The sequence below is a fragment of the Antrostomus carolinensis genome, unplaced genomic scaffold, assembly GCF_000700745.2.
Source record: "Antrostomus carolinensis isolate BGI_N321 unplaced genomic scaffold, ASM70074v2 scaffold16065, whole genome shotgun sequence".
NCBI lineage: Eukaryota > Metazoa > Chordata > Aves > Caprimulgiformes > Caprimulgidae > Antrostomus > Antrostomus carolinensis.
In genome coordinates, this window is record NW_010318566.1 from 28973 (window position 1) to 40493 (window position 11521).

At 35.3% G+C, this 11521-nt stretch overlaps 1 protein-coding gene across 1 annotated transcript in view; it reads right to left on the reverse strand.

Annotated features, from left to right (window-relative positions):
* The window catches only part of LOC104525726 (GTP-binding protein Rit2), a 19224-nt gene extending 9895 nt beyond the window's left edge, over positions 1 to 9329 (reverse strand). Inside the window, exon 1 of the mRNA XM_010168955.2 lies at positions 9225 to 9329. Within this exon, the coding sequence (XP_010167257.2) occupies positions 9225 to 9329 (105 nt within the window). The remainder of the gene's footprint in view (positions 1 to 9224) is intronic.
* Positions 9330 to 11521: the final 2192 nt, after the last annotated feature.

The window sequence follows — 11521 nt, forward strand, 5'->3', positions numbered from 1 at the left end:
GGATGTGCTCCCTGGGGACTACATAAATCACCACCAATACAAATGCAAAATAGCTATGATATAGCTGTGCTGATTTTATACTGCTTGCAGTATGAAAATCTGGTATGACTGTGACAGAGAAGGATTGAGTTGCCATGCCCCTGTGAATTCCAGCCTCAGGGACATCCCACCCTTCCTTTTTCTTTCCATTTGCACTAATGTTTCTGGTGCAGGTGACATGACTAGGTAGCATAATGTACACAGACGTAATCACTGGATTGGCATCTATACAGTCCTGCAACACCACTCTTAGTAACCCTCTGGGGACTTGTGGGAACAGAACCTTGTCTGAAAGATCAGGGACATTTGTCACCTCAACTAAGCAGTCCTCAAAATGTCTCTAAAATATCCTCACATGAAATGTAGCTGTCCTGAAGTAAGAGATGTTCAGTGGGTCTAATTCTTCTTTAACAATTCAAACAAATGTCTAACTTCTTATGGAGTTGATTGTCACTTCATATACTCAACATACACCAAAGATTTCATCCAGATCCATTACTAAAATATCTAGGCTTTAAAGTAAAACCAGAATAGTTTAACTAAAGTTAATTCACTTCTGTTGAGACAAATGATACCAAGCTCCATTTTCAGTTCCATAACCTCTATGTCTGCCTATAAAACAGGGGAATTGTTTTAATTTCTTTAGAAAAAAGTTGTGAGGACAAAAAGAGAGCTCCAAAACTGCAAGTCATGAGGTATCTCAGTTAGATCAATAGATCCTGAAAGATGCTGAGTATCTTCTGAGATGTGCCAAGTGTCCAACACAAGAATATAACTTGTCTGCAATTTTGAAAGTTAGTGGAGTCTGATTTCTTCAGCTTGCTTCAAGGTGTTAGTCAGGTACCTCACTGTAAGTAAGAGAAGATCTGATTTCTTACACAGGTACAGTCAATGCACCTACTGCTAAGATTTTGGGGGTTTTGCTTTCTTTAAAGAAAAGATTGCTCCCTGTTATGGTTTGTTTTACATTATCATACTGCTCTGATAATGACATGGAACTCCTGTGACAATTTTTTATTCTCCTCAGTCATTAGACAAAAAATAAAATCAGGCAAAAAAAAATATGCAAAATATGCAAGCTTGCTTTTGTGGAAGCAAGAAACATACATATTTGAAATATATCCAGTTTAAAAAAGAAATCAGTAAATGATCAATATTTTTGCTAATTATTGTTCTGATTTTCTACTTTGCTCTTCCACCATTTTTTGGTGATGTGGAGATGCCACTTCCTGGGTAAAACTATTGGAACTTTAGATGTTCAGACAAAAAATGTTGTTTGTGTTTAGGCTTTTCCAGCCCCCTCTTGCTAGTGTGAAATGAAAGTATCTTTAGAAAGACTCTTACAGCCAAATATCTCATGCAATTTTGGAATTCAAAGGTTGGGATGATTCAGGTAAGACTATGCAAACTTTTGCTTTCTTCTTTTGTTTTTATCTGGGGACACCACCATTCAATGTATTAGTAGAGTACCCAGCAATTGCAGAATGATATAAAAGACAAATAACTTTTGAAAATTACAGTTCTTTGGGACAACCCACTTTTCCTGAGAATTATTAACACACTACTCTGCAAAAGGCCCTTCTCTCGGTCATTTGTTATTGTCAGGTCAAATGGCACCAAACAATGCCGTTACACATACTTCTTTTCTCAGCATGCAAGACAGGTTTTCAGTCCTGGAAATACCTTTTTGATGTGAATTTTGTGAAAATTGATACAGATAGAAAACAGTTTTTTGCACACTGTCTATGTGGAGCTGCTCAGTAACAAGTAGCTTTTGATAGACAAAACTGTGTAAAATGGAATTCCTAGTGACATTTATCTAGGACAGTCACATATATGTGTGTGTGTGTGATTGTGTATATATATATATAAAAATTAGGACACACTTAAAGCATGTCCAACATCTTCTGGAATTAACTTCAAAGGGCTTCAATGCTATTTAATAGTAGAAAGAAAAAGTATACAATACAGTTTGTAATGTTAGAAGAAAAGGCTAATCTACATAATAACATTCTTATGGAGGACCTGGATGAAGTTTAATTATATGGGAAGTGATTCTCTAGGGGTTTTCCATACAGTGTACACCAGAACACAAAAAAAACCCCATGGAAGTACTACAAGAAAAGATCTGTAAATACAAATAAATAAATAAAATAATTAGCTATTTTTGTCAGAATTTGTAATAACGTATTTTCTTTTAAATGTTCTTATTTTCTTAAAAAAGTCATAAATCATTCAGCAGTATCACTGTATATTTGTCTACTTTTGAAAGTTATCATTTAAAGAAAGAAAAAGAGAAAGCATTTCAAGAGGAAAAAAGAAAAATTTGTTGAAAAAGAACAGACAACACTGGAAAATATACCTTCACCTATAATATGGAACCACTAACATTGACTTTAGTGAAGTGGAATGGTAGCGAGGGGCAGGGAATCAGTATCGCTGGACTCAATAAACCTGATGTTCACCCTAAATACCTGTTCTCTGTAACACCTTATTGCACTTGTTTGTCGGAAAGATAAATGCAGACTGAGAAATAAAAACTGATTCACCCTTTATTGCACCATGATTCATTTATTGACAGGGATGGGAAAGGAAGTTGTGTATCTTAGTTGCTAGTTGTTTGTTCTTACTAAATTAATATACTCTTTTTTTGACAGTATAAGAATAGATCTTCCCCTACTGAAACCAAAGAATATTTTGCCCATAATTTGAAGGAAATTACGAGTCAGATCTGTAATTGCATTTATGATTTACTGGAACTGTTTTTTTTTTTTTTTCACTCAATATCTGTGCCAAGTAAATGTTTCTTCAAAATCTGTGCAATCCAAATAAAATGACTTGGTTATGGGAGACATTTCAGATCTTCCTAGATAGAATAGAACATCTTGTCTTGAGAATCCACCAAATTTTCAGTGCTATGGTTTAACTTAACATGTCATCATCAGTCTGTGATACCCCAACGTATAAAGAAAGTAAAATTAATGTGCTTCACCTAATACACTGTGTTAATGGTTGTTACTTAGTTCACTACCACTACATTCTAAAAATAAAAGGGAATTCATTTACTCACTACAGCACCTAGCAGAAAGTGCACTAAAATTATTTTCCTCTTAAAAGGACACACTGTAAAGGCCCATTAAAATATAATTACTGCCAAAAAAGCATTTTACATTTCCTTGAGATAAGAGGCAGTAGTGTAGTTTGAAATTCGACTTCCATTGATTCAGGATTAGAGCAGCATGTTTAGATAATAAGCAGAAGGTTCTCCGATAACAGCCTGAGTGAGTCATCGGACTATAGTGTTTAGTCTGAGAAAGTGTGTTTATCTGAAGGGCTCTTTGGACTAATATGGTTCCTCTTCAAAGCCTGAAGCAGGGAGCAAAAATCATAGTCCTGGAGGCTGGCAGGATAAACATGTCCTGTGATTTGCTAGCAATTTGAGAGATGGATTTCACTACAGAGCGCACTGTTGTTGTCGGGTTGAAAAGTGTCTGCCTGGAAATGAATTCGTGTGCACACAGCTCCAGACAAAGGAAAATCTCCCTGAAATGGCATGCCATCACATTTTAAGGCCAATTCTTCAAGTCTCTGACTCACATCTGGGAAATATACTGGTGCACTAAGTTTATCATAAAAAACTCATGTTTTAACAACCAAAAATTGGTGCAATATTCTTGAAATGTACTGTCTCACTAACAGGTACAGAAATCCATTTTTCTGTATATTTACCTCCTTCGTGTCTGAAAATAATTTTGCTTTTTCTACATAGGGTCACCTCAGATTGTTTTTCAGTGAAGGGAACTCTGATGCTCTTTTAACATTCGGTGTGAGGTCTAAACAGAGAGGTTGAGTAATGTGTCATCAAGAAGAAAGCTGTGGCAGAAATAAAAGCTCCTGTGTCAGTCAACAGTTTATAAATACAGCAGGAGAGATAACTGCTGTGTATGCTCCATGAGGAGGAATTCAAACTGGGCTCCAGAAGTAACAACATATTTTTAAGTTAGCAGAGAGAGTGAGAGAGTGTAAATGAATGAACAGAAGGTTTCTTTAACTCTGTGTGGAGGAATTTTGTGCATGGTTGCAACAGTTGGGGGTTGTCACTCTCTGAGAATAATTGTGAAGGGAAATGAATACAGAATAAAGGACATGAGGTCTGAATGTCCTGTCATTTGCATCCACAAGTTTCCTGCAAATCAAAGCATTTGCATCAGTTTAAATCAAATATATGTAAAAGTAGATGAGATTTATGACACATCGTATAAGAAAAAAGAAATCCCAGAATTACTTCCACCCCAAAACTTCTTCCATCCTTAAGGGATAGAGAGAGGCATATAGGTGAATTTCAAAGGAGAGTTATTTAAAAAATGTTCCTTGAAGACAGGTGAACAAGGAAGTTCAATGTGTCTTTACAGACAACAGTTTGAATTTGCAGATTAAGATTTTATTATTTATTCCACATGCCAGATTTTAGCTAGTTTACAGGGTTAAAAGCTAACTAAATAAAATTCTTCTTAAAGCTCAATCTCAAATTTACTCTCAGTTTCTATTTGTTTTTTGGTTTTGTTTTATATTAAACATAGATTTAAAAAAAGAAAACTTTTAATTTAAGAAGACAACTTCTAGTTAAAGAAGAGCTGAAGTCATCACTGATAGCTGTTTTTAGCAGCTAATGTAAGGCTAAAGATACGTCTTCTAGATTCACTTGTGACATTGAAAAAGAAAACCAACATCAGTTTTTTGTTCATTTCTTTCTTGTTGCATACCACATTTTCAAGCCTTATGGTAGGAACTGCTCAAGTAAGTACCTTTTAGGAAAATTTGGCTATGAGCAGCTGCATCAGCAATACCTGCTCTTGAAACTCTCTGAGGAAAACATCATTTTATTTTGTGTATGGTTGATTGTGGTGAGCAGGACAAGCTACTCTGTTGGTAGGTGTAGTGGGTGGTGAAAGGCAAGGGTAGTGAGTTCAGTGAAGCATAACTACTTACACTAGCCCTACATATATTAAGAATGTGTCTCCTGTTGCACCTTCAGTAGAAAAAACATTATTGGAAGATCATTAAAGGACAAGTTATGATGTAGAAAATATGTATTCAGAGCTCACAGAAATTCAGTCTGGTTCCTGAGAGGAGTAATCTGTTATATTTAATCATGTTTATGTATACACATGAGAAGAGGAAGATCGCTAACTGGAAGACCATTACTAACAGTTTATTCAAGTTTCTGGTTCTCACTTTTTTTGAATGTTTTTTAACTTCAGAAAATAAATTTCTGAAGTATCATTTCTGTTGTTGGTGCTCCAAACTGTATCTATCATTGAAAATATCAAAGATTTTTATCCAGTTTCAGGTATGAAATCAGATGTGGATTTTTAACTCTGGGTTTGACAGTGAAGAAGTATATTAATTATTAGTAAATCATAATATTTGGTGAGTCTTGAAGTGTTCAGTTAGTGCATAGGTACAACAGGGAAAGGGAAAGCATATTTGGTGAAACATATTCTTGGCAACAACAACAAAATACATTAACTTCTGTCTGTTTCCTTGTTGACTTTTTGTGGTTCCCAAATAAGGATGAATTACAATTTTAGCTCCTTGATCTTCTGACGTTATTAAAGTCATTATTCACAGTTGATGATGAAGTATTTATGACTGCAAGGACACCCAGAGAGAAATGAGATTTCCACTACACGATTTAGAAGATGTAACACTATCTCTGCTTTAACACGAAACCCAACAAGGTACAGAACATGCCATCATCAGCATAACTGGGTGCTTTGGATTCTTACCCTGAGTCATCAAAGTCACAGCAGGATTTCAGTTTGAACTCCAGTGAGAGGAACATTAAGCCCTCTGTGAAGAAAGAGGCTATTTTAGCTGTTGACTTCAATGGGAGTTGGATTAGGTCTTGATTTATTCTGGAGCTGTGTAGTGCAGACAAGGAAGCAACAAATTCAAAGACATCTGCCAAGACAAGCAACTAAATCCAGGATACTTAGAATGGACAGTTTCTGAAAAATAGGGGTGTAGGAAAGTGGGAAGAGCTTCCTAGCATCAATAGACTGAGATATATTTCAGTGATGACAGTCTGGACTGGAAAATACAAGGAAATTTAAAGCAGAGGTTTTCTCATATCAATTTAACTTGGATCTTGATGTAGAATAACTATGCCCAGGCTGTACAATGTCACAAGCTGATGTATCTACAGAATGTGGTGTTACTGCCATGAGCCTCTGCTTGCTCCAAAATCTGTGCACCATATTTCATTATGTGGTCATTACGTGCCATGGAACTCTAATATTATAGAGGCTTTGGTCCCTTCTTGAAACAAAACTTACAACTCTCCAGCCTTTCTCTACTATTGTTCTCACCAACTTTCACTGACTACATTACTGTCATTTATTTTTCTACCTTACAACTGTCAATTCTGACAAAATTGATAATATTGGCAATAATCTTCCCTTCAATTAAAAACGAGGTTCTGTGCTAGCTTTTTTATATGATGAAAAATAAATTTTTTAAAAAGTAAAAAATTTACAGTTTTGTAGGGAATTTTCCCTAAACTGTGAACATAACTGACAAAAGATGAGCTTTGTTTAAACTGGAAAATATAATAATTTTAATATATATAATACTATAATATAAAATAGTTAGTGTGTAGGCATACTTTTTCCTGAATTAAAAGGAAAAAAAAATAAATCTTTCAAAAGGATTGAATATTGTGTTCTATTTTTTTGTTTTAATTTTAAAATAAGTTGACAGTAAATAAAATATAATTTAAAAAAAATACTTTATTTTAGTGAGGGTTAGGAAGAGAAAAAAATCAATATCTGATTCTATTTTTTTATTAAAACCACAAATATTTATTTTTCTAGTGAAAAAAAAAAAGTTAAAAAAAGTAAAAGTAATTATTTCTCTCATTTTTTACAATACATTATAATAAATCCTGTATACCATTTTGCTCCTCTTTCCATTATCTAAAAGCTAGAGACATAATTTTTTTAGAAAGATAAACATCATTTCTCTTCAGCTCTGGGTAAGAGAGCATTTTACCTTTTAGCAATTTAGCTCCAGAAAACATGACTAAAATGAATTTTGGCATAAAACGAAGTAGATGTCGACAGTTGTCTATATTAAAGGATGACACAGGAAGTTCCTAAGAAGTACATCCTTACATAACTAAACAGCTGGAGTTATAGTTCCCCCAGTGACTGCATACTAATGACAAGATAGGACTAAAGTTACTAAGCTCAGACTTCCTGAGTGAGCAAAGAAGATGTTGCTTCCCCTTTTCCAACAGAAGAGGAGATATTTGCAGGCATATTAAGTAGCATCTGATGTTCATTGTTTCCCCCAGCCAAATCACTGCTGAAGCTTTTGGTGGTTTCACTCCCTTGGTTTGCAATCAAATACAGTCACTCTCTCACCCTCTCCACCCCCAGGGAATAGGGGAGAGAGTTGGAAGGAAAATGACAAAGAGAGACACAGGTTGAGATAAAAGCAATTTACTAACTGAAATAAAATAATAATAACAGCAATAACAGAATATACAAATGAGTGATGCACCATGCAATTGCTCACCATTCACCGAATGATGCCCAGCCTGTCCCCAGCCAGCGATCTTTGAGCAGAGACAGTCCTCAAACCCAAACCCCTGAGAAGTGAGCCCCAGTAATCCCCGAGAGAATCCCACCATCTTCCGGTCAACCCTGGTTAGTATACTGACAGAGGGTGACATGATATGGAATATTTCACTGGCACATCCTAATGCCAGTTTTGGGATTTGCCAATTACTACTCTTTTCTCTCCCAGTCCTAATGCAGCTGTGAATGATGGCCTTTGAACTCCAGCAGCAATTAATAACATTAGTACTTTATCAATATTCTTCTCATTACAAATCCCATACTGAACCTAAAACACAGCTATTCTAGTTACTAAGAAGAAAATTAACTCTCTCCTAGCAAAACCAGGACAAAGCTGTACTGGGACTATTATGCATAAGAAACTTCTCTGGTCTGTTATAATAATAAATTCTAGGTCAACTAAATTCACAGCTTTGGAGACTTGCCTTGAAATTCATCTTACTTTTTCTGGGGAATCAAACACTTTCACCAGCAAGTCACTGGTAAACTGCTGAGACTGCATAATTTTGGGTCAAGGAAGAATAATTCAGGGCATCTTTTGATTTCTGAAACTGTGTTGAGTTCAGTTTGAAATTGGCCTATATTTCATTCACATGCAAAACTGATTCCACTATCCCCCTGAGCTACATTCAACTTCAATAACTCGATGTCATTTTAATCCCTGGCAGAAGACTGCATTTCCCACCATTTGCACTGCCCAACTCACGTGTATTCAGACTTTTGGGAAGCTGAGATCAAGGTTTCCAGGCTTATACTTCCTAAATCTTTTTTTGTTTGCTTAAGTACCTACTGTCCTTGTTCACTGATTCATTCCTGTACAAGGTGCACACACACTGTGGAAACTCATGAAACTATCAGACCTTTCAAACAGAGCCTGACACATATCTCAGGAAAAGATCAACCAGCTGCAACATTTTGATTAAATAATAAAAATGTTTTGAGATGGAAAGGGAATGAACTAAGTCAAGTAGAAGAAATTATTGAGTTTAACTCCTTCTTGTACCTTACTGTATGTGAAACTGAAATCCCTGACTGACGCTCTCACATGCATATACTTATCATACATACACTGTGTGTTACTTTTGGCATTAAGATCTTTTCCTTATGCATGAGAGCATTTGATGTTTAAATGTAATGCTGGAAGAGAAGAATGGTAACAAAATACATGATCTACAAGTAGACCAGAAGATTCCTGAAATATATAGAAAAGCAGAAATGATAAATACATAAAACAAACCAACAACATCATTTATTCAATCCATGATTGTGATAGATGTTTCTGCATTAAATAGAAAAAGAAACAAACAGCTTTTTGTCTTCTGCTTGATTAAATTTGTTTCTTCTGGTCAGATTTTGAAGTTATATTCTACCACAGAAGCAATCCTTTAATCTTCTCCTTTGTTAATTCCTCAGTGTTATTCTGCCACTGCTCCCTTTACGTTTGAATAGGGAAGATTGCTCCTAGCTCTGTGACCTATATATCTGAGGTTAAAATCTTTGGCTTTATCTCTAATTGAATGGTTCACATTGGAAATTACTCACCTGTCCAGCAGTGTCTAGAATGTCCAAATAAGCTGGTTCGTCATCAATTCGGACTTGAGTTTTATAGGCATCCTCTGAAAAACATAGTGCAGGACGGCTAAGCATAGGAGTGGCTCAGGGAATGAAAAATGAAATAACTTTGCAAGTTTGGAGTAGGCTTTTCAAAAGTTCTCCAGTCTGACTTAAATTTGCATTTTTCAAAAGAAAAAGACACTTACTGAAATCCTACTATCACTGCAAATTTTTAGCGTCAGGGAGTAGTCTAGTCTTTTCTATTACACTACCACAAAATATTAAAGAAACAAATTTGCCTCTCTTTAAAAGGATAGCACAAGCCATAGGTACTGTTAAATTGCAAAGTTTCAGAGGTGCTATGCTGGTACATTGAGGTGGGTTTTACTTACCACAGTCACACTTCCACAGAGTTTTTTTTCAGCAAATAGTTTCAAGCTAAATATTGTCTAAATTACTGGGATAGTCTCCCTGTAGTTGAAGGGGGTTTCTGATTCAGATATGTCAGAGAAATTAATTAGACCTCTCTATATCTCCAGAGAGGTTGCAAATGGATTTTTAAAAATAAAGTCTGTAATCAATGTCTTCACACTCATCGTGGATGGGGGTGGAGAAGGAAAAAACTGTGCCTGATGGGCCATTTGTTCCCTTAGCTTATGATTTTGTCAACAAAATTTTGAAAGGAGGAAAACAAAAAAGGTGAACTACTATTTTAATAAATTGTTTTCCTCAGATTTCAATTTAATTCCCCTCTCAATATTTTCACTTTCTACTTAAAACTAGATAGAGTTTAGATACCAGGCCATGTTTATACTTGAAATAGTCTTGGAAATTATCCGTGTTATTTAATTAGACAATAATGCATAGAAGTCTGAGTGGTTTTGGTGACTGACACTGTGCTTTGTCTGTACATTGAGGCATGAAGACAAGACATGTGCATTTAATGTATCTGAGAAGTGTCAGTAACATTCACAAGCATGTGGCTGGCTCTGTCCAAAGACTCCATCCTGCAGGCACTGGCTGCCAGAGACCCCCAGGATTAGGCTTTCAATTGAGATAATATTGGGTTTATAGTATGGGATTGTATTGCAGGTATCTGGAATTCTCAGAACGTTCTGATCTGCACTCTGTTATGTATCCTGCATATATGACAGTTTATAAAAGCATATGGAAACCTGCTTTCTACCTACAAAGCAAAAACTAAAGCTTTTGGATATGGAGGATTCTGAATGGCCTTAACTCATCTTGCTCCTGTGCAGGCAGTGGCAAGTTATCTGTAATGACATAATCACATACAGTAATTGCCATAACTCTCCTACTCCTTTTAGGCCCCAGTTCAGCAAATTACTTAGGCATATGCCTTGCTTTAAATAAATACCTAATCCGATTGATATTAGGATGACCCAGAGGCTTAATTAATTGTATGATACATTGTTTTGCTGTGAAAGCCAGAGCACTCCAACCAACATGTTTCAGATGGTAGATCTCTTTCTAGGGATTGCTGAATAAGAAGTTGTGTGCCAAAAAGGGACCATATTGAGTGAATTAGGTTACTCAGAGTTTAAGTAATGTATGACAATGATATGTGCAGTAGAATTTTTTCTTTATATGTTTTATCATTTTTCTTAACTAAAAATGAACAAACAAAATATGAAAATATGCAAAATCAAGTACCGTATTTCTTTCATATGAATTCTATTAATATTATAAAGTGTTACTAATCTATTTCTATACAGGTACGTCTCTATTTGCATTACATTCGTGTTTACATAATTAACATATGACTTGCATAAATTTAGTTTGCACTTTTGGCTCCATAGCTGGGTACTCTAAAGTCAATATGGCGTTTTCACTTAGACCAATGTGAGTTTTAATGCAGTAGCTTTAAAGCAGTTAATGCAAAGAGACATTTGCACACTTAACTTGCATAAAAATGAAGCTTGAATGTAGATAAATCCTGTCTTATTTGGTAAGGAAATGAATTAAGGTTCAGAGTTAGTTATAACTAAAAGACCCGTTGGCTTCTGAATATAAGTCATAGCTTTCAGTAAGTAAATATAAGATATCTATGTCTAATACCCTACTAAGCTATCTCCAGTTGTACCCAATATCATGCCACTGTAATCTGTAAAGTTTAAACTGTTAAAAGCTGGAGTGGTGTTAAATTTATAAACCTCCTACTTTACAAAGATAACACTGAACCTACATACCCATTGTGTTATTTTCATTGATTTTGTTTTCTCAAACTATTGACCTTAAAATACTTCACAAAGATGTGCCAGAAT